The 27,090-nt window shown below is 41.7% G+C and overlaps 1 protein-coding gene across 2 annotated transcripts; it reads left to right on the forward strand.

Moving 5' to 3' along the window:
* Positions 1 to 48: 48 nt before the first annotated feature.
* Positions 49 to 16,475, forward strand: XPNPEP3 (X-prolyl aminopeptidase 3). Of its 2 annotated transcripts, none has more exons than XM_027885029.1 (10): positions 49 to 135; positions 1,596 to 1,712; positions 4,223 to 4,630; positions 6,490 to 6,692; positions 7,532 to 7,594; positions 8,010 to 8,123; positions 10,375 to 10,460; positions 11,095 to 11,278; positions 12,695 to 12,815; positions 13,613 to 16,475. In XM_027885029.1, exons 1-10 carry the CDS (start codon positions 75 to 77, stop codon positions 13,777 to 13,779), a joined length of 1,524 nt encoding a protein of 507 aa, XP_027740830.1. In that variant the 5' UTR covers positions 49 to 74; the 3' UTR covers positions 13,780 to 16,475. The 2 variants fall into 2 exon arrangements, with proteins under 2 accessions (XP_027740830.1, XP_027740831.1); XM_027885030.1 differs by lacking the exon at positions 49 to 135 and adding an exon at positions 310 to 358.
* Positions 16,476 to 27,090: the final 10,615 nt, after the last annotated feature.

The following is a 27,090-nucleotide window of genomic DNA, read 5'->3' on the forward strand; positions in this document are numbered from 1 at the left end:
ATTGGCGGCGCGCGGGCGGCGCGCGGCGATGGTGTCAGCGCGGGAGGCCCCGCCGTGCGCGCGGTGCCCCGGCCATGTCGCGCCTGCCGGGCCCGGCGCTCGCCGCGGCGCTGAGGGGCTGGCGCGGCGCCGCAGGTCAGACACCCCTCCTCCCCCGCACCGCCGCGCCCGCGCCCCCGGGCCCTGCTCACGGCTCTGCCCCCGCCCCCGGGGCTCCGCTGGCCATAGCTTGTTATTGCCGCGCAGAGTCCCGCAGTCACCTCCCGGCTCGCTGTGCGTGCTGCCTTCTGAACGTTGCTCTGTTTAGTGCTCGCTACGGCCTCTCGGCTCGTTGCGAGCTGCCCTATTTGACTGCTTTGTATATGGAGAGAAACAGTGGAGACACTTGTTTTAAACTAAACTTCCCAAAAAGCTGCGGTTGTATTTCATCGCTTGGGTCTCCAGTCAGGCATCACATAGCGAGCGCTTCGTGTTATGACAGTTAGTTGTCGTGCATAAGTGATCTTCAATTAGAGGCCAGTCATGCTGACTCCCCCTTAAATCCACGGTCTGTATGTTTTGCTGTAATCCCCTGAGTCTCGGCTCCCTGAAGGACAGCTGGTTTGCTTGTCTTATTCTTGCTTATGCTAGTGAAGAGTTAATTCCTGTATATTCTCAGAATCCAGAGTCATGCTATGGCAGCACAAATTGATTCTGTAGTAGGTGCGTAGTAAGTGACAACCAGTTTCCAGGACACAAGGTAGATGTTTACCCTCTGATTACCTTCTCCTTCCACGTGTCTTGATGATTTGTATCTAGGCACAAGCAGTTTTTCAGCTGCAAAAAGCTGTGGCTGAGAATTCTAAAGTGGGTAAAGTTTCTGACAATTCATATTTCATTTTAGCTTTTGTCTTACTGTGTCCACCCCCAGCTCCCAGGTGCATGCTTGTAATTTGCTTTAAAACTTGACTGCTTTGGCTGTGTGTGGATTTGGAGGTGGGATACATAACTATTCAGTCTGGCTAATGCTACTGTCCGGTAAGTTGAATACATAAACGAGGAATCTGGAGTCTTTCATACAGGAAAAAAAAAATCTCATCGCTGTATAAACCTGTGTTATTTGATGGTTTCTTTGCAGCATTATTAGTAAGAAATAGAACTGGAAAGGCCTTGAAAAATATATAGTTGTTCCAGGTTAGTGATATTTTTTGAAGACATAGTCAAGAAGAGACAATAAAAAGGTGGTGTGCTTGGAGCCCTGTGGTGTTTGAGGGAAGCAAGGGAGGGAGAGCATCGAGTACCTCCTGAGCACCAAGTGTATGAATTGGGATGTGCAAACCAACAGAGCTTCCTGGGTTTTCATGCTGGATTGTCAGGTTTAGGATACGATTGTTTCTTTCAATCTGTTTTATGAGTATTTGATCACTAGTGGAGTTGTGTGCACATTGTTTCATAAACTATGGTGGTGCACAACAGATCGAGAAGCTAAGGAGGGATATTTATGCCATATAACTGAATGAATGCTACTAAAAGTCTGATGGCTGTAGTAGAGATCAGCAGTTTTCTAACTGGAAGAGTTTTTCTCACCTTGACGTGATGCATTTCTTTTCCTCCAGTTTGCAAGTCATGTGCTCTCCGAAGATTTTCCATCCAGCCTGCCCAGCAGAAGAAGATTCCAAACCGGTATTTGGGCCAGCCCAGCCCTTTCACACACCCACACCTGCTCAAACCAGGTAAGGTTCGGGCACTGTGTAAGCTGGTCATTGGTATTCATTCTTGTCTCTGCTTTTTTTAGCATACTGATTTGTTGCAGTATACAGTTGTCTGGAGTTTCAGCTGTTTATGATTACCTTCATTAGGCAGTAATTATATTTGGGAACTAATTTCCCTGTGTGAGATGATACTGATTCCAAAAATAGGCTTCACAGGTTTGCTTTTTTACCTTTTTTCTTGTGGCGTGCTCAGGGTCCTTACTTGGGTGCTGCAGACCTTTCGTGGCAGTGGCATTTTGAGAGCTTATTGTCCTGAAAATACATATGATTTTTATTAAAAGTGAGTCTTTTGTGCAAGCTAAACTGCCATAATGCTTCCTATAAAGGTGCCATTCAGAAAAGATGACTGGGGAGGGACATTGATAGATGGACACTACTTGACTAAAGAATGTGGCCCTTCAGAGGGGATTCAGTGTGAGGAAAAGGGGAAAAAGAGACTTGTGATTACAAAGTTTGACAGCAACAATGAAAAAGAAACAGGTTTTACATTTTTTTGAGATTAATGAAAATAGGATAGCACATAGGTATGAGATGACCACAATTAAATAAATATAAAAAAAAAATTAAATATGTTCAAGAATATGTCCAGGAAAACATTCTGTTCTATGTTCTTCTTCCACAGGTGGGTATTCAGGGAGAACAGATGAATATATAACCATATAATTCTATACTTAATTGCAGAATAATTCAGGTCAGAAGGAACCTCACAGGTTAACAGGTTCACCCTGTGCTCACAGCTGGGCTTACTTCAGCATTGGATCGGGTTGCTTAGGTCACTGGTTGACAGCTCACAATAAGTGAGGCCGACCCTTTAAAAGTACTCACGGCTGAAACACTGGAACTGAATTCTAGCTGCTCATAGTATTTTTCCTTTTAATAAAGGAGAGATGTTTTCCTTAAAATAATATGATGTTGTTTTATTGCAATTATTGTTTTAAAAAACAAATGCCTTTAAGACAAAGAGAATTTCCAGGCCTCACAGTTGGAAGACAGCTGGGATTCCGATGTTCCACTGTATTGCAGCTTCTGAAATTCAGTGAACTGTGGCAATTAGAAAAGTAACTGGAATGCAGTGGAACATAGGGCATTTGCAGCATAGTATTGCCGAATTTTGAGGTCAGGTTGCATTGCAGCAGTTTCTATGTTCTCTGCAATTTCTAGATCTATAGAGTAAAACAAATATGGTGGTTTTATTTCTTTGTTGTTTGGGAGTTTGGGTTTTTTTAAAGACTTTTACACCTCATAGGTGTTGGGAATGTAAGTTTTTTAAAAGGTCTAAAATTTAACACAAATACAAGATACATAGTTTCCTTAAACTCTTTTTTCAAGGAAAAACATTTTGGGTAGAACTTTCCCCTCCCACTGCACTCATACAAAAATCCACTTACAGTACAAGTCAAATGTAAATTTTCATTCTAGAATTAATGCTGTGTGATACATTCGAGAAGAAGAAAAGATTACTGAAGTAGAAAGTGAAAAGTATCAAAATGCAATTTATGTTAATATAAGATATTAGCCAACATACTGATTAAGGCTCTTGTATTAATTTAGATCATAGTTAGGGAGTCTCACATATTTAAAAATACATACTTCATGTGTTGTTGGTTGTCCTTTCAACTTCAGTCTGCTTTTGGTGAGTATCTTGATTGCTGTACTTCATATCTTTCGTGACTGGAGCAGTTTAAAGAGTTCTTTCATCTAAGAGATCCTTTGTTTTGTGTCATTAGTAATATACTATTTAACTTTGGAAAAATCTGAATTGTTAAATATTGAGAAAAACTACATCTGCCCTGGAGAAGATCCCTTCTCTTACTCAGAGCCTGACGCCAGCCTGCAGTCCATGATTTGGGTCTGCCTGGAGTCTTGTGACTAGTTAGACTCTGCAACCTCTGTGTTTCTGCCTGATCTCCCAGAATCTGTAACACTCCATCTGCCCCTTAAGGTTTAGAACTAGTTGTTTTATGAGTTGACTTAGTGTGTATTTGAACAGACATTCTAGCTTTATCTGAGGGAATTAATGCTCAACCTCAGCAGACAAACTTCTGTTCAATGTCCAGGTGCTGTAAAACCCATCAGTTTTTAGCAGTCAAAGTTCAGTTTACCTCACCCCTTCCTCTTTTTTTTTTTTTTTTTTTTTTGCATGTCTCCATGCAAACATCCACCTGTTTTGGATTTTTATCTAGATTTACCAGGTTTGTGATTTCTGCCTTTGAGCAGAAATATGTAACACAAAATCCAATTGGCTAAAATAAATTTCTGTCTCTGTGTGATGGAGAAGCAGTTTGAGTGAGAATGTGCTGGAGGGATGGAAGCTGAAGAGGTGCACAGGAAAGCAATGGAAAGGCTTGTGAGGAATTACAGCAAGGCCATGTACACGTAAGGCATCAGGGAATAGGCAGGAATCAGGTTACAACGAATAGAATATCCTAAGTGCCTTGAATTTCTCTATCTGATTTGTTTTGTACTCACAGGAGAGGTAACCCCGGGATTGTCACAGGTGGAATATGCTCTTCGCCGGCACAAACTGATGGTGTTGATCCAGAAGGAAGCCCATGGCTGGGATGGATTGGACCACACAGTGATTCTGCTATCCAACCCCACATATTACATGAGCAATGACATCCCCTACATTTTCCACCAGGACACTAACTTCCTGTACCTCTGTGGGTTTCGGGAGCCTGACAGCATCCTGGTGCTGCAGAGCATTCCTGGCAAAGCGCTGCCATCCCACAAATCCATACTTTTTGTGCCTCGGAGAGATCCAAAGCGAGAGTTGTGGGACGGGCCCAGATCAGGCCCAGATGGTGCCATTGCTCTCACAGGAGTAGATGAAGCTTACACCATTGATGAGTTCAGGCACTTGGTGGCCAAGCTGAAAGGTAACAAAAAATAAAGGGGAAATGAGATGAGATGTGGTTTTCAGAGTCTGACTGGTATGGGTTTGGGAGGTGACATCAGTTCAAGACTATAATGAACTTGAGGAGGCGCAGTGGTATTACTGTGACAAAGGCAGTTGAACGTTCTTGTTAGTTTGTTGAGAGCCACCAGTGGAAATACAGTTTTCACAGAATCACAGAATATGTTGAGTTAGTACGGACCCACAAGGATCATCAAGACCAACTCTTAGCCCTACACAGGACCATCCCCAAGAATCACATCATGTGGCTAAGAGCATTCTGAAAATAATGGGGTTTTCTCCCCTCTGAATTTCTTGTGCAGACTGGCATACACGTGGATACACATCTGTGAAATGTTAAGGAACAGGATAAGCAAGAACATGTTAGTGTTCTAGTTATGTGTTTGTTCACAGAGCCAGAACCAGATATATAGGAAGTATAGGAATCTTGAAGGTATGTTATTCACAGGAGACTTGGAAAGTTATCCATACAGGAAGTTTGTTAGTCCACTCACACTTTTTTAGCTAGGTGATGACTTGCTCTTGAAATATTCCTCTGCATTTAACATCACTGCGTAGCCTCAATACTTGTAATCCAGGGGGAACTTAAGTGCGTTATAAAATGAAGCTGAAGAAGGCTTATGATAATATATTAAAGGCCAGTGCTTGGGAGGGTCAAACAAATAGGAGGATGAATTCTAGAGCTTTATGGAGCCTAGTTACTTTGTTTCAAAAAAGGATATACTGAAAATAGATAAGTCATGGAAAGGGCCACAAGTATGATCAACAGTATGGAGTGTGTGTGAGATAGATGCTGGACAAACCCACTCAGCTTGAAAAAGAGAAAACAGAAACCAAGGTATGAGACGCGTATGGTTGTGGAAAGCACGGAGAGGATGAGCAGGAACAATTAGTTGCTGGTTTTCATAATTTAAAAACAAAGAGAACACTGAAATGATCACATGGCAGGTTTTGGCACCTTTTAAGTTGCAGATCACTCATGGAAGGTTTGGAATGTCAAAAATTTTTAATTCTATGGGGGTGAGATCCATAAAAAGCAGTAAATCAGTGTTATGAAGATGCAGCCTTGAAATGAAGAAACCAGAAGGGAGATTCTGGGGAGCATGTGCTAAGGGAAATACTCTTTCATAAATGCTCAGTTTCTTAAACACTTTCTGTAAGCACCTGCCAATGGGTACTGTCACCGAAGAAGGGGGGCCTAGGTGGACATCGGCTGTGACTCACAATGGCTCTTCTACTCATTTCTGTTTAAAATGTTCCTGTGGGGAGTATGTGGGTGCTAACTGCGATGTTCTAAATAAATGCCCACGTAGTTAAATGTGTTTGTCCTGAGTTGGTTTATCCCAGAATGGTTGAAATAAGCAGTTGTTTCTCAAAGTGTTCTGAAGTATAGTTGATCACGACCTTGATTCCATGGGTAGAAAGGTAAATTGCCTTACATCAGTGGGGACAGGCTACATGACAGAACAATTCAGAATGTGCATCACTGCAGTGCAATGCCTACTTAGATTACACAAGTGCAACTTTGACAAGATGTGTATTTTTAATGTTGGTCATAAACCCCATTATTTGCCCAGAAGTGGTGATTTGTGAAGTCTGCTTGCTATGAATTGCTAATTGCTATGAACCCAGACTTTGAAGAGATTGCTAGTATCCTGTAACAGTGAAAGTGTCTATATGGTCTGTCAATGCCAATTTAGAAGAAATTATTTTTCTCAAATATAGCAGAAGATCTAATTTAGGAGGAGTGAGTTTGTTCAGTGTGGGGAGGACATTTCTACATTCGTTTTTGTCTGCATCAGCTTTCGTTTTGTATTCCAGGGGAGTCAAACGTTGTTTGGTATGACTTGACAAAACCAGTGCATACAGAGCTGCACTCTGACTACATGCAGCCACTGGCTGAGATAAAAGCTCAGAGCAAAAACCGCATCCAAGGCATCCGACATCTAGTGCAAAACCTTCGACTGATCAAATCCCCGGCAGAGATTGAAAGGATGAAGACAGCTGGACGGGTGACAGCAGAGGTAATGGGGCCATGTGCTCTCCAGATGAAGCGGTGCATTCTGTTGATGGGGTGACACTGGTTGGAAGGATGTCTTTGGTCTAATCTGTTACTGAACTGCTGTGTCTCAGCCATTGGCTGGGCTCAGCTCCCTTCACGTGACAAGGAGAAACGGGAAGACTGCTTAGATGACCAGCTTCTCTCAATCAGTGTAACTCAAGCAAAGACAAGCCAGCAGCTGTTAGACTTTGTTTAAAAGCATTATCTGTCCAGGGATAGCCTTTTCACTCTAACCAGCTTCTGCTCTGCTTCCCCTCACCGTTTTCTTTCCTGTCTATTGTGTTTATTTTGAGAAAACAGTATTTTTGTGAAGGCTTTGCCTATGTATGTCTCCATATTTTCCCTTCTCCCTCAAATGCCTTTTGAACTCACTGGCCAATTTAAACAACTGTGACAGATAACTCAAATGCAATTATGTTTTTGTACATATAATCAAAATAGATAGCCCAATAGAAAAGAGAGGCACAGCTTGTCCTTCTCTGAAGGAAAAGCTGGATAAGGCAGTCATATGTGAAGGAATCCATAGGTAAGACAACTCCTAAAATGCCAACCCATGGGATCAGCCTCAATCATCTAATCCTTTTTATCAAAAATTGGAGTCATTCAGCTCCAAAATAGAGTTGCATGGGGAACAGGCCTTAATCGGTTCTAGTCTTGACAGCACCTTGCACTTTCAGCTGCCTCTGGTGCTCTGGGGCAGCTGATCTTGAGCCTTCCTCAAAAGACAACAGGTAAAAAAAAAAAAGAACTTCCTTCAAATTCAGGCTCTTTTGCTAACTGAAAGGCCCTTCTTTTTCATAGGCTTTCACAGAGACAATGTTTGCCAGCAAATCCCAAGTGGATGAAGCCTTTCTGTATGCAAAGGTGAGTACTTTGTAGTTGAAGGTGAGATAGAAGGGCTGGATGTTGGTTATCCTTCCAGCAAATGAGAAATATCCTCTCTCTTTATAATGTGTCTCCCACCGTAGCACATTTCTTCTTCACCCACATCTTGGACATGCAGAAGAGTCAGTGTGAGGAATTCTTCAGCGGTACTTCTGCACCCTTACTGAAGCAGCACAGTGGTTGTCTAAATTTATCTGCTGTTGATGTCTTTTTCTACTATATTTGAATACCAAACCTGCTAGACAGAGATACAGTTATAATCTTAACCTGTAATACAGTTCTGTGGTACAGAATTAAAGTAGTTATAACACCTGTTTGTAAAGCCTGCTTCTCTTGCCTCTAGCCTCTTACCTGAATCAGCACTAATGGTCTCCTCTCTGAATTGTTGTTCCAGTTTGAGTTCGAGTGCCGGGCTCGTGGTGCTGACATCTTGGCGTACCCCCCTGTTGTTGCTGGTGGCAACAGATCAAACACTTTGCACTATGTGAAGAACAATCAGCTCATCAAGGTAACCCATCCACTGTCCAGTAACTTGAAATGCAGAGCTGTGACACACATATAGCTGCTCTTTGTTTTGACTGAACATATCAAAGCACTTAAATATAAAGGGAGCAAGGGAAAGGAATGGTGCCCTGGTTAGTTTTACTGTCAGTGGCAGATTAACTTCTCTTCCTCTCCTCTCTGCACTTGCTGCAGTATTTTCTGAGCAGTGGAAGGACTTGCAAACAGGGTTGCAAATAATTTAGCAGGTACGTCTGCTCTCACACCGCGCGCAGCAGGGTGCAATGCTGGGTGGGCCTCACAAAAGAGAGGAGCCACTGCAGAGTGAAGGCACTGTGGGGGATCTTCCGCTCTCACTTGCATTGCTTAGTCTTGCTTTGCAACATACGTGCATTCCTGCTCTGGTGAAGCTGAAAACCATTTTGGTCTGTACATAGGCCAGCAAAGCAGGGAAGGGGAACAAGGAGGGAGAGGATCAGCGTTAAATGTCAATTTATTGACATAGATTCAGATAAGTATTTTCAGGAGCTGTATTCCCCCACTGCTCTGCTCACTATTCACTTTTCAGAGGAGCATATTTTTCCTCTGTCTTAATTCAGGATGAAACTTTCCCACTAGCATTGTCTTTTCTTGAAGCTGGCATCTAGCAGACCTTGAAATGATCTGCAGAGACAAATGTACAAAAGATATGACAGGCTGCTTTTGGCAGAAAGAAGCCTCCTTTGTTGTTCTGTCATCCAAGGTCAGGCGTGCTGATGTAACTCTGGTTGCTTCTGTTAAAGTTGTTCAGTTAAATGACTGTCACTTGTTGTTTTTTTTTCCAAACTATTAAGTAGGAGGTTAAACCCGTAAACTTGACTCTTTCCTTGCCTTTGTGTGCTGCTTCCTACAGCTCTTGTTTCCAAATAGGCTAACTAAGTGTCTAATTTGGTAGGAATCTGAATGCTTCATTCAGTTCACCACTTAGTTCACTCAGCTTTAAAGAAAGAGGACAAGAAGCACAACATAAGGCACTTACTGGGCAATCAAACCACAAGCAGAATTTCCTTAGCCAATAAGTTGTTACTTAGCTTGTTTAATTGCTTGGAAGATGGCAGGTGCTGTAATTTCAGATTTTCTTTATAGATTGAACCAGCTATTCTGAAAAAGTTAAAAAGTACAATTTAAGTGGATAGTTAATGGCTTGTCTGTTCAGTGGGATAGCGAGATCTGCTCAATGGTGATTTCTCTTCTGTGTATCTGATTGTGGCACTTGACTGTACACAGTGATAGTAGCTACCACTGAAAGTAGTGCTAGCAGTGAAATTCTGCTTGTTATTCTTTATGTGCTAGAATTATTCCTTGTCATTCCACGTCATGGCTGCTAGCACAGTCATGGATCTGTGGAGTGAATAATAAAGTGCCTGTAATAAAGTGCCTAGATTACATGTACTGTAAATCTATAGAGAATTTAATCCAAACTTTTTACAGATTCCACTGCTCTATTTGTTCTTAGCTTCTTCAAGGAGGGAGAGTAAAGCAGTTGTTTTGTTCTTGGCCTTTTGTCTTCCTTCTGTGGGAGATGCATAGTTAGTGTTTTAATTGACATGGAACAGTTTTGCTGAACTGAATCAGAGGTTCACAGCTCCAAAAGCTTTTTCTTCATCACCAGACAGATTCAGAAAGATATCTTGGAGCAGTCAAGAAAGTCCTAGAAAAGGATGGGGAATGTGATTCCAGCTATTCAGTAGTGCATTTACAGCAGCGATACACTGTCAGAGAAAGGATTTTGTTGGATTCTCCTGTCCTATGACAAGGCTAAATCTGTAGCTGTTAGTGATCTTGTGGGTGGCTCAGAAATTAATGGTTTTTTTCCAAAACCCTTCTGGCTCAGTCACTAGCAGAGGACTTCTAGTGAAAGGAGTCACTGGTGTCATTTGCAGGAGTAGGCAATCCAGGTGTGAATGGGATTCAGAGAGCAGAATAGTTCATGGTAAATGTCTTTTTACTCCAAAATGTTTGAAAATCAGCCTGGTAAGGGTTCAGACAATAGATAAGTGTAATAGTCAGAGACTACCTTGCAGAGAAACAATCCAACTGGAATAGCCTGTTTAAAACCAGTAGCACATGGAGTGTTACTCTGTAACAAGAATTCACACCTCTGCTGCTGCTTTGTGAAAATTAGTACATAACCTCCTTACCTGCTCTCAGAAAGAAAAAAATCAGTTCAATTAATAGCTGGATTGACCCACACACCATTTTTTCCTGTTATTCTGCAGGACGGTGAACTGGTCTTGTTAGATGGTGGATGTGAATTGTCCTGCTATGTGAGTGACATCACGCGTACCTGGCCTGTCAATGGAAGGTATGCCGCAATAAGGTTTTTAGAAGAACTCTGATAAGCTCTTAAATAATTGATGGATGGAGTGTATGTGTGTTTAATCTCTGTGTGAGTAGTTTTAACGTGTCCCATTCTGTGGTTCTTCAAAGTAATCAAATTATATAAACTAATCTTTCAGCATGAGAAGCTGTATTCCCCACTGCCTCATTAATTACTGCATGAATATGTGTGATCATTGCTATTTTCAGCTATTACAGCATGCTTAAAGTGCAGAGAGGCTTTTTTGTATGTTTAGCTGAGTCTGACTCCAGTTGTATGTGAGAAAAAAGCCTTAGTTGACATGTACGTAGCTCTGCCAGTTATGAAATAGCTGGTGTGATATTTCTGTGTTTGTGTGTTTGTTTCCTGTATTTTCTTTTTCCTGCAGTAGCTTGGCCTTGCTTTGCTTGGGGGTTTGGTTCTCAGCTGAGAAACCCTGCCTCTACAGGGTGTATTGAAAGGCATGTTGCAGTGATGCTTTGTCTGGCCTTTCATAAAAGGACACAGTTGCTTTGCTTTCTGACTTTTCCTGCTCCAACATTGCACTGTCCCAAAGATGTGTTCTGAGTAGCAGATTAATTATGAGATATGTCCTTTGTTCCTTCTCCATGGTCTTCAGGTTCACCAAACCCCAAGCAGAACTCTACCAGGCTGTCCTGGATATCCAGAAGTCCTGCTTGAGCCTCTGCTCCCCAGGCATGAGTCTGGAAAATATCTACAGCCTCATGCTGAGCCTTATTGGACAGAAACTGAAAGAGTTGGGTGTCCTAGAGAGCAGCGTCACTGACAGCGATTTCTTCAAGGTACTTGAAGATTTTTACTCCAGTTTACCCTTACTAAGCCTGGTTAGTTTCTCCCTGAGTAGTGTTAGTATGCTTTAGTTTGGGTCAGGAATGTGTTTTGAGATGTCTCTTCTAATCTTTGCCACACACTGTGCTTTAGTTTGTGTTGTGGGCTAGTCTCAGCACAGGCCTGGATTTCTCTCAAGACAGGTCTAAAATTGGGGATGTGTTTCAAGAATTTAGTCTGAACTAACCCCCCAGTCTTATATGCACATAGTGTGAAGATTTGTTCTCGGCTCTTGCTCTTTCACTCGCAGATACATTCCCATTGCTCTGCATTATTTACCAGTGCAGATTCAGCTTTAGAGTACAGTCTGAAGGGAACTATAGGGACGTGGGCACTAACACAGAATTCTGGGTCCAGGGCTGGCTGCAGGCAGTTATTTGTAGTTTTCTGATCTGTTTAACATTGCATAAATCTGCAGTACCACCAAAAGGTGCCGCCCATTCTTCTTAGTCATTCCACCTGCTGCCTCTTCTGCACCATTTTGTGTCAGTATTGGGATTCACCTGGTGAGCAAGGCTGGGAAACTTGCCTGCCTTAGAGCTGAACCTGGGAATAAATAAGATCGGTTTGCAGTTACATAAGGTTATCCAGTCACACCCACTGCAAACCTGCATGATTGCTGATGCCAATACAGGAAAGACGGCAGAAGCAGGTGACGGCACTACCGCTTTTGGCATCCGCACGGGTTCCTGCCGGATTTAATTGTCCCCCGGTGCCAGTGCCATGGCGGCGGCGGGGGCTGCCGTGCCGTGTTCCCTCGGCAGGTGGCAGCACAGCCAGACGGGAGCGGCGCCTGCAGCTCAGTCCTCCGGGAATGAGGACTGGGGGGAGGGAGGAATTAGCTCTTTGATTCCCCCTCTCGAGGGTGGGGGATTAGGATAGTGCGGGGAGAGGCGGTATCTGTGCGCTGTAGAGGTGGATTAAAATCATGCTGTAGCTCCTGAGTGAAATCGGTGCAGCGTTTGCTCTGCCGTGTGTAGGACCTCACTCTCCCACAGCACGGAGCAGCTGTATCCGCTGCTGCCGTTGTCAGGGTCTGCTGATGCAGGGCTTGGATGTTTAAGGAATGGAAAGGGTTGGGGCACCAAAGCTCAGCGCACTGAAAATTGATGTCTTTCCTGACATGCTGAGATGGGCTGTTCTTCTCAGCGAGGGGGAAGGGCAGTCTGCAATGTGCTCATAATGGGCAAACTGGTGGGTTTTAGGGGGCCACCCAGTTCTGGTAAATGTAAGGCAGCCCCTGGTGACCCGGTCACGGCAGTAAGACTGCTAGTTAAGCACACGTTCTGTCTCTTCTCCCTGTCTTTTGTATTGGAACGAGTTGGGCCGTGTTTAACTGTTTCCGTGGCACTTGTTCTGTCTTCTGCTAGGCTGTCCGAAAGTACTGCCCACATCACGTGGGCCATTACTTGGGCATGGATGTTCACGATACCCCAGACTTATCCCGGTCGCTGCCGTTCCAGCCAGGCATGGTGATAACCATTGAACCAGGTAACAAGACATGCAGTCAGTGGTGGACAAAAACATGCAACACTGAGGAGAACAGTATTGCTTTCAGTGTTTAATTGGTACCTCAGACCAAAGCTTTCAGGTTCTTTCTGGTGAAACTGAAAATTATTACAGTATTGGAAAACCTGAAGTTATTCCCCTCCCAAAGTCATTACAGTATTAGAACACCCCATTTCCTTCCCAGACACGGCCAAGGTAATACATTGTGGAAGTAAACTCAGGCAGCAGAGTATTGTGGAGCACAGGTGCAGAAAAGCGGGGTTGGCTTGCTTGTGCTGTGTTCTATGTTCCTGAGACTGAACCTCTACCATCACTGGTAGTGTAAATCTCAAGCATTGCAGTCTGCAATTACAGGCATTCACAACTTAGCTTTGCAAATTAGGCATACTGCAATGAGTCTTTCGTTCTACTTGTCACTGGATTTGGAGCTGTCAGCTGGAAACATATTTAATGCTTGGCTCTTCTCTCTCTGTATTCAGACCATTGTTAAAACCATCATTGTGAATGTTACATTGAGAGCAAGAAGTGCAGAAAGGCCAGGTGTAATTGTGAAAGCTTTTATTAATGTGCTAATGTCTGAGGGCACGGAGGGACAACTTTCCTTTCTTTGCCCACTAGCATCCATGAGTGAGGAGAAAAACAGTAACTTGCTAGATTAAAAATTTTGGGGATCAAATGTTATGTTGCTGAAAATCCAACCCTGTTCTCATGGTGGTGCGGTGAGGGAAAGGTCTTGTTCTGGAGAGTGTTGTGTGTTTTAATTCCCTTTCTTCTTTCAGGCATTTATATCCCTGAGGATGACATGAGTGCTCCAGAGAGGTTTCGTGGCATTGGTGTGCGCATTGAGGACGATGTTGTGATAACAGAGGATGCACCTCTTGTCTTGTCTGCTGACTGTCCCAAGGAGATCTACCACATCGAGCAGATCTGTGGCCACAGCTCATGATGCCCCTTCTCTGCCTCTTTCATCCTCCTCAGGATACGCAGCCCTCCAGGGATGCAGAGCCCTGTAACTGGCTGTAGTTGTCAAGTGATGGAGGGCACTGACGGTTGACAGCTGTTTCCAGGACTGGGGCTGGACAATGGAATGCAAAGGACATGGGTACTGAGGGATGAAAAAGCAAAGCAGCCTTTTCTGTGTGCATTTTTTTTCTGATTTGTGCTGATGTTGAGCTGTTATAGGACCTGGGGGTGGATTCATCCCTCTGCTGTGTGGATCCACGTGTTCTGGTCCTGCTGGGGGTTTGAATTTTTTCAGTGCCAGCATCAGGGCTTCTGCCTGGTCCCTCTCCAGATGCATAGGTACAACTGCTGAGACCAGGGTCCTGTTTTTTCCCATTCAGCAGTAGTTTCACAACAGTCAGATTTTAAAAATGAAGCTTTGATAAATGCTGTTTTGGTACAATAAAGTGTGTCAGACAGATTTGATTTTTATAGAGCCATGTAAGGAGGGGTTTGGTAATCAGGAAGATGGGTTTGGTGGAGAGGTGGTTTTCTCCGAAGCCTGTGGAGAATGCTTTTCTTACTTTAAGGATAAGGATGTGTTTGGGCCTTGCTCAGGCATATGTAAAAGAGGCCTGCAGCAGGGAAAAACACCTTATCTGTTCTTTCAGCTTATTGGAGTGTTTGGTAATTTCAGAAAGGCCAAATAGGGCTCAGGCAGTTGGACATACCCATTCTTACTGTCTTCCACATTCCCTTCTTTCTTTCCCTAAGGTCCATTCCTTTCTTCTTTTCTGAGTCCCTGCCTACCCTAGGAAGCAGGACCATGTTGGCTGTGCTGGACTCCACCGGTGAGCTGCTGGTTGTCACCTAGACGTGAGGTGTCCAGTTCTGGGACAGTCACAGCACCTTTCTGGTTTATGCTCACTGTATGCTGAAAGTGCCAGCAGCTACAGCAGTGAATTTTTGAAGGGTCTGTCCTAGGGCGAGTGCGTCAAGTCTTTGCCCAACTTTTATGTGGAATTTAATGGAATTTAAAGTAATTCTCCTTTTCAGAACTCTGAGAGCACGATCACAGTTGCCTTTTGGGTTTTGCCAAGTGCTCTGTGATAATACTTTTGAAGCAGCTGCTATTATGATTAGGGGCTGGGCTGGATAAGGAATAAAGAGAAGAGTTGTCTACCCTCAATATCACCACCCATTATTGCCACCCAGGCTATTGTACGCCACAGTAAGTACATCTGCTAGAGGCAAACACTGCATCTGTGTATTTGCTGAAAATATTTTGACAATCAACTATTTAACATGTCTGAAAAATGCTTCTCATCAGTGTATCTCCTGTTATTTATGCTTGCTGCTTCTTCACCTTCCTTTCTGATGGAAGCTTTCAGTGCTTTTCATCTGTTATTCTAAATTTTCTTTTTCTCTTCTTTTCCTAGGTTGTCTGGCTTTGACCCACTCGAATGTCACTACTTCCTGATCCATTTTACTTTCTTATCAACATTGCTACCTCTTCCCCAGTGTGCCCTAATTCCCCATAGTGAATGTAGCCAGAAGCACGTGGGGAAGGTGGTCAGGGTTCTGGAGTTTGATCTCTGGCTCTGTTGCTGTGTGATCTCTAGCGAAATCAGTGTGCTGTTTTGGGGTTTGTTGTTGGTTTTTGTTCTTTCCTGTGTTCCATTTCACTTACTGAAGGCCAACTGGACAGTGTCTTGCATCTCTCACTGCAATTTAATGGGAGCTGGGTGCACACACTGGAGTTTGAATTTTGGCACCTGAAAGGCAGCCAAGACACGCCATAATTGTATTTTCTAAACTTGACAAAAAGAAAGGCTTTTACAGGGTTTAGTGTATCAAGTTTCACCTAGGTGAGAGGATCTGCTAATCTCTGATGGCAGCATTTGCTAAAGATTCAGGTGTTGCAGTGATAGGTACAGTGTAAATTGTTAGAAGGAAGGCTTGCTAAGTGTGGACACAGACCTGATTAATACTTTTGATGTTGTTCTAGTCTTTAACATGTTTGATGTTCCAATAACACCTGTTAGAGCCGTATCAACTGGGCCAAATCTTGGGGATTTTGGAACTGTGTAAGCAGCTTAAAATAAATTAATCTGAGAGCTACATGTGTGTGCTGGTCTGCACATCTGCCCATGTACCTAACAGAGTTAATAATTGTACTTACTGTAAATAAGCCTTTTAAGTACATATTTAAAAAGGTTATTTTTAAAATAAATTTATAGAAAGTAATTTCTCAGGCCATCAAGTTGCATGGCTGTTGAATAAATATAAGCATCTCCAGAAAAAGCATTATTTTTCAGGGAGATCTGTAAATTACCTGTTACTCATCTAGGACTTGAAATAACATTGCCAAATGTAGGCACACACAGATTCCTACTCCTCTCAGGAAAATTCTTCAACTTGTGAACACCAATAGGTCTTAGGAATGCTGTAGATGAATATTTCTGTCAGTAAAGAAGTGTTTGTGACTCTGCTGAGTGGGGAGTAATAGATCTGCTATGGCTGCTGTGGCTAATTTAGGCTGTGCATATTCTGTAATTCTTCCTTTGGTATCATGATCTGTAATTCTTCCACTGTGTTCAACTTTTTCTTCAGCATAAACCTCTGCTGTTCTGAATCTGTTGTTCCATATAAAGAGTGCATTTTACACAAGGTAATAAATCTGCATCCTCTGAACCTAAATTTTTGAAAGCCTTTTCTCACTTGTTGCAGAGTTGAGTAATCTGGGATTTACACACGTGCTGCAGTGTCCCTTGAAAACAACCACATCCTTCAACATTTTACATGACCTTCATCAAGAAACTCTAAAGAACCCCTTCTCTGACTGCAGACAAGGCACATACCTGTGGTGTATCTCCCCTGTTGCTGATTTCATTCTGCCAGACTTACTGTCTGCCTTTGCCACAGAAGAGATTCCTCACTCCAACCACTTGGGTGCAGGAGCAGCTCTCAGTGGCGGCACAAGTCAGCAGCTGCCTGATGAGGGTGTTGGTGGGATCACTGGGGGTGAAAGAGAAACTGAGGTCTGCGCAAGTTCACCTGGGGACAGATTTTGTTTCAACTATGGCACGAGTCTTGAGGGCATCAGAGTATGAGAGAAAATGAGAGCCAGCATCCCTATGGAGAAGCTGCTTTGCTTCCAGAGAGACTTTCCTATTTCACCACTTACCAGGGGACTGCTTTGCCTTGCAGAGAACTAGTGAAGTCCTGTTGTTAAAGTACAGTCTGAGCAGAGGTACCAATTCGCAGATATGCTTCTGTCATCAGAGTGGAAAGAAATTTGGCATTTAACACAATTTGGCACTCTATCTCTGTTAGATGTGGAAAAATAAAATATGTTTTTCCTAAAATTGCATTCATTATTTTGCAAAGGAACCTGATGGTGTAGGAAGTAGCAAACCAGGGGAGCATAGAAAAGAGAATGGAGGTTTTTGGGGATGTACAACGCAATAAGAGAAGAATCAGGAGAAGGCTGTGATTTGGAGCTGTGAATGTGTGTACAGGGGGATGGGAGTGCAAGGAGAGAAAAACAGGGCATAAAATGGCTATTCAGTATGTTGTCAGAGTGGTGCAATAGCTCCAGAAAACTGGTTATGCTGTTTCATAACCCTGATTGATTTGTCCTACTCAGTAGGGAGGAACAAAGGAGTCAGATTGTATTGATGAACTTCGTCTTAACAGTTAGTTTAATTATTTCTTTTAAAAATCAATAGAATTATCATATGAGAAAGTTTTCTGCAGTTTCATGTTATTGATCATGTGTCATATTTTAAATAATGTGAAGGGAAAAAAGTATGTTTTTAGGCAAAGTCTTCATTATGATGGAGGGAGCAAGGTTGAGGTTACATGCTCTTATGCTACCCAAATTACTGCTTTGGAAATTGAGTAATTACTCCCAGGAGAATTACCATAAAGCAAAAAGAGATCGGGCTAAACTTGGGGAAAAAAATCTATATGAGATAAAGGACAAAAATGTTTTAATTATGATGAGATGTTTAATACTTTGTGTAATTGGATAATGAAACTCTGCACTGCAATGAACTGACACTTTTTAATTTCTTTGAAACTGAGTTGTGCAGAAGCCTATACGGGCATCTCTTCATTAGTATGCAGACCTAAACTGCATTGAAGTTTATAATTCTGACATTATTACAGCACCCCTGTTAAACATGCTCCCTACATGCGTCCTCAGCCTCTGCTTGATTAGAAATCATTGCTTGGACACTGTCACAATGCTGGCTCTAGGAGCGGGTCTGACTTCTAAAATTCGTTGTATTTCAGAGGTATAACAGTAAGTTACATTCTGCTTTAAAATGTTTAGTCGAAATAGTCAGTGAGACACCGTGGGCTCAGTGACACTCCATTTCTCCTCTCAGCTCCTTTCTCCTTCTCAGAGTCTGTGTTGCTGCCTTAAATGCTGCCAACTCTGAGCCTTCCTGCCTAGCAGCCAGTGGAGTAATGAACCCTTGTTTTCCTGGGACAACTTGTGCCTCAGCCCACCTGGTTGTTTCTCTGAAGCAACACCCAATATTTGGCTAACCAAAACCAGGCTCTTCAGAAGACGGGCAGAAAGGAACAATGAAGAATTCCCAGGTCCTCCATGTGTGTTACCTTCACTTGCTGACTCATCCCACGTATGCCATTTTAACTACCATGACAGAGTTATCCATTAACAATGGCAAAGGAAACAAATAATTCCTGTCTGGGTAAGCCTGATGATGAGATTTTTGAACAAAAGTTAACAAGCAAGTTGGTTGTAGACCCAGGAGTGAGAATGGCTATTACGGGCTTCAGTATGTTCCTTCCAAGGGGAAAACAGGTTGGGGAAACAGGTAGCACTGCAGGAGCAATGTGCAATATTGGCTTGGGAGCTTTTTGCAAATGCTGGTCTCAGACATGCTGTGGTGGGCCAGAACTGACAGTGGTTAAAGCTCTGTATTGGATTTTTTTCCTCTCAAGACCATGAAGAGCCTGCAGCTTTTGAAGGAATCTCAGTTTTTCATGAGTCAGGCAGAAACATCATGGCAGCAGAGGCTGAGAACACTCAGCCAGTGGTTCAACTAGAAGGGGTTGGCATTCCAGCAAAAACTTTTGGAGATGCAGCTCTTTCCAGGGAAATAGGCTCACTGCATTTTTTTTTTTCTGAGTAAATCAGGCCAATGTGAACAGTATTGCATGAGAGGGAGAGAGGCTCAGCTTCTTTATATTCCCAGCAGAGCAAGGCTTCTCTGTGCACCTTTGGGAGATTAATGCAAAATAGGATAGGCCACTGATCCAGGTTAAGATTAAGCAGTCTGACTCTTGTACCAGGAAATAGTTAGCAGATGTCAGGTAATCTTTTATCATGTGAATATTTTACTCAGAGAACTAGTGCTTTAAGTTTGGGGATAATATACTTTGCTTTTTTAGTCTAATGTGCACACGGAGTGGAACATATAACATCAGTTTTGCCTGTGGGAGCTACAACCAACATCTCTGTAATTAACAGTATTACATTTCAGTCATGTACATGTAGCAAATACAGTCATTCAGAGAAAGCACAGCTGTTAATGGCACAGTGGGGGTTGAGGTTTAAGTTTTCTTGGTGCAGGTCTTGTTCCAGGCTACAAAACCTGCTGTACCTGGTACTGCCTGCGAACACTCTTTCTTTCTTCCTCTTGGGAGACCAACCATTTTTACTGAGTGGCCTCTGTGGAGTTTGTAATTTGTGTTGGCATTTCTGTGCTGTTGTCCTAATGTGTCACCAGGATCTGCTTAACGTTTTCAACATTGCTTCTTGGACAGGCAAGGTTTGATGAGGCATCAGGGATTAGGAGGGTTCTGCTGGGGAGCCAGGTCTGGCTGGCTCCTCACGCACTGTGCGTGTGCTCCATCAGCCCAGCTGCATGTGTCTTCTTGTTCTCTGAGGGACAGAGAGGCACGGCCCGAGTTGTGGCTCAGGAATCTCCAGTTCTTGCATCCCCGTGCAGCTGCACCTGTCACGGAGGCCTTAAATCTCCATCTGTCCTTCTCCCGTTCCCCCTCCGGACTTGTAGAGGTACCAGCCTGCAGCCGAAAGCCGTGGCCTCTGGTGTGCTTGTTGCACTGACCTGTTGTCAGATTCCATGAGGGGCCGCTGATGTTCCTGTGATGCACTGCAGATATCTGGTACGTATACTGCTTTCTAATTTATGCTTTACCCTGTTCCTTTTTTCCAGGAGATGAGCTATTTAACAGCTACACGGGTGTTACTGTGGTGACTGTAACCAGGCAAAAACATGCTGTTCGCATTGAGATAGTTCTACATTTGTGGACTCAGATATGATTAAGAGATTTTTAAAGGCTTGCTGTATTCTTTGCTCTTCCCAGCAGAACAGAGAGAGGTTCCGCATGAACTTTCAGTCACACACCGTGAAGTAGAAAGGTATGAGTCATCTTCAAAAGCATGTATGGATTAATATCTATATACAAACACCACATATTAGGCAAACAAATGTTGTGACTTCGAGCTAGTTAGAGATTTAGAAGATATTTTCTCCAAGCATAATTAAGATTGTTCAGATATTTGACTCTTAATTTCTTTGTGCTTTAATTGGATTTCTTGTTAAATTGAATTTTACCCTAGAATTTTCAGGGTTTATAATTCTTGGGGTTTGAATAATTGCATTATGTCTGTCATATATTTTATTGTAAATCACAGCCATGTACCCTTAATTTTGGCTCCATCTTCAGGGTTGTTTTTCCCTTTTGTAGTGTGATTTCCCTCCAGTTTGAGGCTTTTTTGAGGAGACAGCATTCTGTGATTCTCACGTGAGGAGTGCCCTTCCAAAAGAAGGTGTGAATGTGCTACTTGAAAGATGTGATTATTATTCTTGAAATTTAAAACTGTAAGCTGTGTGAGTTCTGAACCCAAATGCATCATTCTAACTTAAATTCTCAGAAAAATAAAATCGTACAAGTGTAGCAATTAATGGAAAGGGGGATTGTAGTGCAAACCTGAATTCCTAATATCCTGATAACTGTAAATTAATCTCAGCAATTAGATATGAAAGCTATTTCCCTCCAGTGTGCAACTTTCTCTGCAATTTTAGTGAATGTTAATAATAAATTAGAATGTAAATAAAAAGACCATCAATAAGCTGTTTCCCTAAGCTCATTTTAGACAAGAAATGCACCAAAGGCCACATTTCTTAAGGACTCTGTTTTTAATGAGTCACAAGCTAACAGAGGACTGAGTTGAAAATCCTCTAGAATATTGCCTGTCTTTTGTTAATAGAGTCAGTGAATGAAAGGGTAGGAGAGAGGACCCCTTTGAGCAAGTAGTTTGAGCACCTTCCTATTACAGCCATTGTGTTTCACCTCCTCAATTTAGCGCTGAGCCTGCTGTGTGTGACAGCAATAGATCCCTCAGTAAAGCATCAAGCCTTAATCTAAAGGCTGGAGGAGGGAGAAGGATGAGGTGGAGAATGGTTTCTTTCAGTCACTTGCTCCAGCTGTTAACCACCTCATCATCAGAAATCTATGCACTTTTTTTCCTACCCCTGTAACAGGCATTATAGGGAGGAAAAGGAGCAACTTAAGAGCTTGGATAACTGCTCTGGGTTCAGTTTAGCCTTGACAGTGGAACCATGACTGTAATTTCTATAAAAATACAAACCCAGAAGGATAAAGAACCAGAGAGGAAAGGAAGAAAATGAGCAATGAAGAGATGTGTGTTGCATGATTCTCATCTTGTAGAAAAGATCTTGGACGTGTACATACACACAAAAGAAAATCAAGTCTTCCAGTAAATAGTGCCATCTCCTTTTTGTTCTTTTTCTCCCAAGTATTTAACATAATCTTTGTGTGTTTAAAAAGTTAAATATAAGGATACAAGAGGGGCTGCAAAGTGACTCCTCCGGACCTGGATCCATATTACACTGGGACCTGCCCTGCCTGCCCCTCTTTTTGCCATCACATTTGTTCCCTTAAAATCAGCAACTGTACAGGACACGAATGTAGTCCAGACATTATCTAAGTCTTCCATTTATTCCCTGAATTACCTGGCTTCACAGATCTCTAACTACTCATGCCCATGCAAAGTGGAAGAAAAAATCTAGACTTGAAGAGTAAGTACAAAAGAGAAAACTGAGTAATCCTGTGTATCAGTTGTTGGGTGACGTTCTGAATTCAGGATCTGGTGTTTCAGAAAAAAAAATGTTCTTATCTGTGTTCTGTTACATTTGATCACTTTAACCACCTCGACAGGAAAGGTCTTCCCTTAAAATCCACAACTTCTGTTTGTTGTTCTTGCTTCACATTTGAAATCTAACAGGCACAATACAAATTTCGTGTACCTCCAGCTTCCTTCCCTCCCACTTGGTATATTTGTATTGATCCAGCTATATTATATTTAACAGGTAACAAACATCCTGAGGCAGAGGTTTTTTTGTCCTATCATCTGATATTTTCAGAACATTTCCATTGGAAAGCTTGTTCCAGTTCATACACAGAGTGTATGAATGCCACTGAGTGTAGTTAAAAGGAGGGGTGACCTTTTACAGGATCCATAACCTCGACTTGCTCTGGAAAAATTTGGGGGAAGATCTGGAGAAGACTTGACACAGGCAGCCTGTCTCAACCCCAGGCACTGACCAGGAGGATGTCTCTGTGAGAACTTTATTCCACGCCTGGAGGAGAAGGGTTGTAAACCCATGCACACCAACCATGTGCTTTTCTGCATCCTTCCCGTTTCAGCTGCAACAGGAGGAAGCACATACACCCTTACTTTCCTCTCTTCAGTAATTAACCCAAGAGAAGTGCCTATATCACCCAGCAACTGCAAACTGAGCACACGGTGATGGACAATCTCTACTGCTTGTTTTGAACTCACTGTTTCCTCTGTCTTTTCAAGTCAGTCATGTCACCATTTTGCTCTCCCTGTGCCTTGCTCCATTTTGAATTTTGCTCTTCAGGCTCTTCTATTCAGTCTCTCATAACCTGCTTGCACACAAATCATTATTTCATTTTAACGAGAGGTGACTGGACTGATGATAATATTTAATCCGTTTCAGGAAGTTTTTAGAGGTCACCAGCATCAAGGAACAACAATTTGCCTTAGGCCATTTATTAAGTATTATTTTTTCAGTAGAGTATTATTTTACTGCAAAATAGAAGCATTCTTGAAATTTATGCTTGTTGCAGACATCATATCCTCTTCCCCAACTTTGAAATAGTTACATAAGCCAGAAGATTAAAAACATTTTTTATGATAAAAATCTGGGCAAGGAAGAAGTTGATTTTTTATTTCTGGCTTTTTTATTCAATAAACACATTTAAAAAAAAATAGCATTTTAAGCAGAAGATGAAGTGAGTTACAAAAGTTAACAATATGAATTGCAATTAATTTTGTCACTGTTTAATATATAAAATTTTTAAAGCATCCTTTTCACTGGTCCCAGGTGTAAAATCTCCTAAATAAATAGATGAGATTACTGGTCTTGAACTGGCATGTTCCAGTCTTTGACTGGAAGTGTGATTTCTGTGCAGGCTGCTATTCCATATCATTCCCTCAGGTGATCTTCATAAAGAGGCCTAATGAAGTATTGCTGAGCCTGTGGAAACAGAAACAAGTGTTTCCAGTGTTATCCCAGCAACGTTGTAGTTGTTAGGAAAGGACTTCTGCTCCCATGAATTCCAGTCCTGATGGAAGTGACTGATGTTCTCTGTCACGCTCTAATGAGTATTTGAAACATTAAGTATTAATGATGCATTCAAATCACGGAAAAATTTTCTTCCAGCTGATCTGACCACTGCTTTACTTGAAGGATGGCTCTCCATGGGCCTGTGGCTGTGCTAGTCGGGTGCAATGGGGCAAGAGGCTCCCTATGAGCTTTTGGAATGGGGGCAGCAAGAAATGTCCATTCTGAGAGAGCACAAAGTCTTTCTCACACACCTGTATGAATGTGACAGTGCTAATGGCAGAAGCCACAATTCCCTTTTTAATTAAAATACTCAGTGTTACAATAAAAAGACACTTTCTTCACCTTATCTGCAATTTTAGTTAAAATAAACTAGTGCTAAACTAGGGTTTACCCCAATGCATGCCGTGTTCGTGGAGAAACGTGTTATCCTTTTGTTGGGCAGTTTGGATCTTCAGGGGAAAAAAAGAAAGATTTGACCCTTGACTGCTTTCCATGAGTTTTCTGTGCCTCGTGGTAAATTAAAAAAAAAAAAAAAAATTGTTGCTTCTTTTATATACTGTTTCCCTGACCATTCAGAGATTGCAATGTCCTCAATGTAAGTTCAAAGCCAACACACACGTACATGCTGTGCCTTGCAAACCAAGTCTTTTCAATGTGATTTGAATAAAACATTCAAAATACTGTAGAATCATCTGTTTAAAAATAAGATAAATGCCATTGTTCACAGCTGGACTGCTCCTTCAGACTTGTGAGCAGTCTCCACTGCATGGCCATAATGTTTAGAGGATGAAAAAGCAGTTGTACTACTCATGTTCAGGCAGTTTGTACCAGGTGGAACAGAGGACTTGCTTTCATCTCAGAGAAACATATCCTTGAAAATTGTATGTATACTTTGGTGACAATATACCTGTGAATCAGGAAGAGAGAAAAAATTTGAACTTTGAAAATTTGTATACATCTGTTATTTCTTGACCTGGAAATAGTTTGATTTTTTTTTTTTTAATATAGTTTTGAATTTGCAGAGAGATGGTTTCTGCAGAGTTCCCTGGTGTTAGTTAAATTAGCATTTTATAGGCTGCTAATGTAAACTCTTGAGCCTTCATGGCTCTCAGTATTAGCTTTTTAATATAACACAGTTCATATTGGCTCTTATTGCTGTTTAATTTAGGTTGTGGTTTTTATGTGAGTCCTCAGCTGCAAGGAACGTGGCCTACACTTGTTGGAAACTTTTTGTGTCTGTGTAAACCTGCTACTGATGTTCTTTTTTTCCTTGCATATTGTAACACTCTAAGAGCTAAACTTGCCTGTATTTGTCACGAAGATCAATTATTCTACACGGCAAACCCAGATCTCATATTACAGGCAGGAACCCAGAACTTTTAGATAGCAAATGGAAGTCTCTTCCACCTTTGTACCATTATTTTGGTCGTTCCACAGATTCAGAGATCCACAGCTGAACTGTCTAAATAAATTATTTTAGCATATAGCGCTCCTTGTTCAAAGGACACATGTAAATACTTCCCAGCCAAATGTTAGTTATTGACTTCTAAGTTAATGCACTTTTTGAAGTGATCCTAGTATCCCTCTTCTCTTTTGGGCATCTGAAATAGTTCAAAGCAACATGTGATTTCTCACCCTCCTGTAAGAAAAACACAATTTCTGCATAGGGTAAAGAAAAATGTAATTTAAATAAAAGTGTATTTTATTTTGGATAATAATGTCTATAACAGCAGCTTTTCTGAACACAAAGAGAATTTTCTACCTTAAAATACTTTTTTTAATAGTTATTCTAGATTAATTTTTTAAAGTCTGTGTAAGATACTGAGCAGAGCAAAGTTCATAAGTCTTATGAAGAGAGGATGTTCTCTCGTGCATTAATGTGTTTCATCAGAATTCCTGGGAATCTGTCCAGCTATACATAGTAAATATTTCACATACCAATAAAGTGATTCTCGAGCAATTCAACCACTCAGCACAAACAAGACTTAATTTATGATGAATACCTGCAATTATTTAACAGTGAAGTAGGCTCCTGACAAAAGTGATCCTTTCATGATGTTATTTATCTAAATTTTTTAAAAGGTCCTTTCTTCCTAGATTCTAAAGATCATAACTTCAAAAATATTCTCAGGCCTGAGTTTTGAAATTTCATGTTGAAGAAGGAATATATTTTTAGAGTTAAGATCAACACCATTAAGGGAAGGAATAAAATATGCCTATTACTGAATTAGGCATTTATTTTGTGTATCTAATGATAAAATCAATATGTGGCTCCACCAGAGGACAGATCCATCAGCCTTTATCTTGCTAGCATTCAATCAAGAGATTGAATTTGCAAACTTCAAGGGGGAGAAATGTTTCTCCATCTTTTGACAATCCATATTACACTAATTCGGACAGCTTTTACACAGAGCTGCACCAGTTTACTAAAATGTAGTCTTCAATATCATTTCATTAAATCAATGCAAAAGGTTGTGTTGACCTTTTAAGTATATATGTAAATCTGATCAGTGGAGCTTAAATCGATTAGGAACTGATTTCAAGACAACTCTTAAGGCAAATAAGTGTGTCCACACAGGGTTCCTCAGCTGTTCAGTGAATTGATGTGAAATCCAATTTAAATTAAGCCACTGTAAACAAACCATTGTTGAGTTGTATGTGAGTCCCAAATGTGCCCTCCAAGTTCTTTGAGAACTTTCTAATTTGAACAGAGAACCTGAGGGAGATGCAGTTATAACGGAGTGAAATCTGCTCATCCCTATCAGGAAAGGAGGGATGACTATAAAACACAGTAAGAAGCTTCCAAACAAATATTCAAGGTTCAGCAAAAAGCTGCATTTGTAAACCTGTTCACTGTGAAATGACAGATGTTTTTTACTCTCCTCTCTTGTCACTGTAAGTGCAGTGAACAAGGCAGAGTCTGGTAGGAGGAGGCCTCCTCCAGGTCTTACAGGTTTAAAAGATACCAAGTGATCTTAAAGGAAATCCCCTCTAGTTTGTGTTTGCTAGGGATTGTGACACCTAAGGTTTTCAACCTTCTGCTTGCCTTCACAGCAGCTTTGGTGTTTTCACAGCGTAGATTATTCCTCTCTCCTAAAACATCACCAAAGACCTTTGCAGGATGGCAGAAAAGCTCCTTGATTTTCACAGCCCTCAAGTCTACAGGGGAATTTCAAAGATTTTACTCTTGGAGCAAAAAAATGGGAGCTGCGAAATGAACTTCACTCCATGTTGATTGGTAATGTAAATAAGATGGAATAAAATGGGTATTTGAAGAAGGGAAAGATTACCCAGTAATTTCTATACATCAACAAACCTACAACCTGGGTTTTAATGATTGAGTTTAGAAACACCAACATACAATCATAGAATCATACAGAAAAATATGCTGTGAGAGAAAGCAGGCATGAAAGGAGTAAATGGAAGGAAATAGTAAGGTAAATTGAGGGAAAACTGGTTTAGTATAAACAACTACCTTAATTATTAATCTGATAACATGGGAATGCAAGTTGCAGTCGAGAATTTTGGGGGGCTATTGGTCCCTCAGCCTCCTGCATCCCACTCTTATCCAGATATATTGTCATCTACTCCATTTTCCCCTGTCCTAGAACTGAGGAAAGTAAGTGAATATTTTT

The sequence above is a fragment of the Empidonax traillii genome, unplaced genomic scaffold, assembly GCF_003031625.1.
Source record: "Empidonax traillii isolate 1590-97213 ecotype Southwest subspecies unplaced genomic scaffold, ASM303162v1 scaffold159:size1039807, whole genome shotgun sequence".
NCBI lineage: Eukaryota > Metazoa > Chordata > Aves > Passeriformes > Tyrannidae > Empidonax > Empidonax traillii.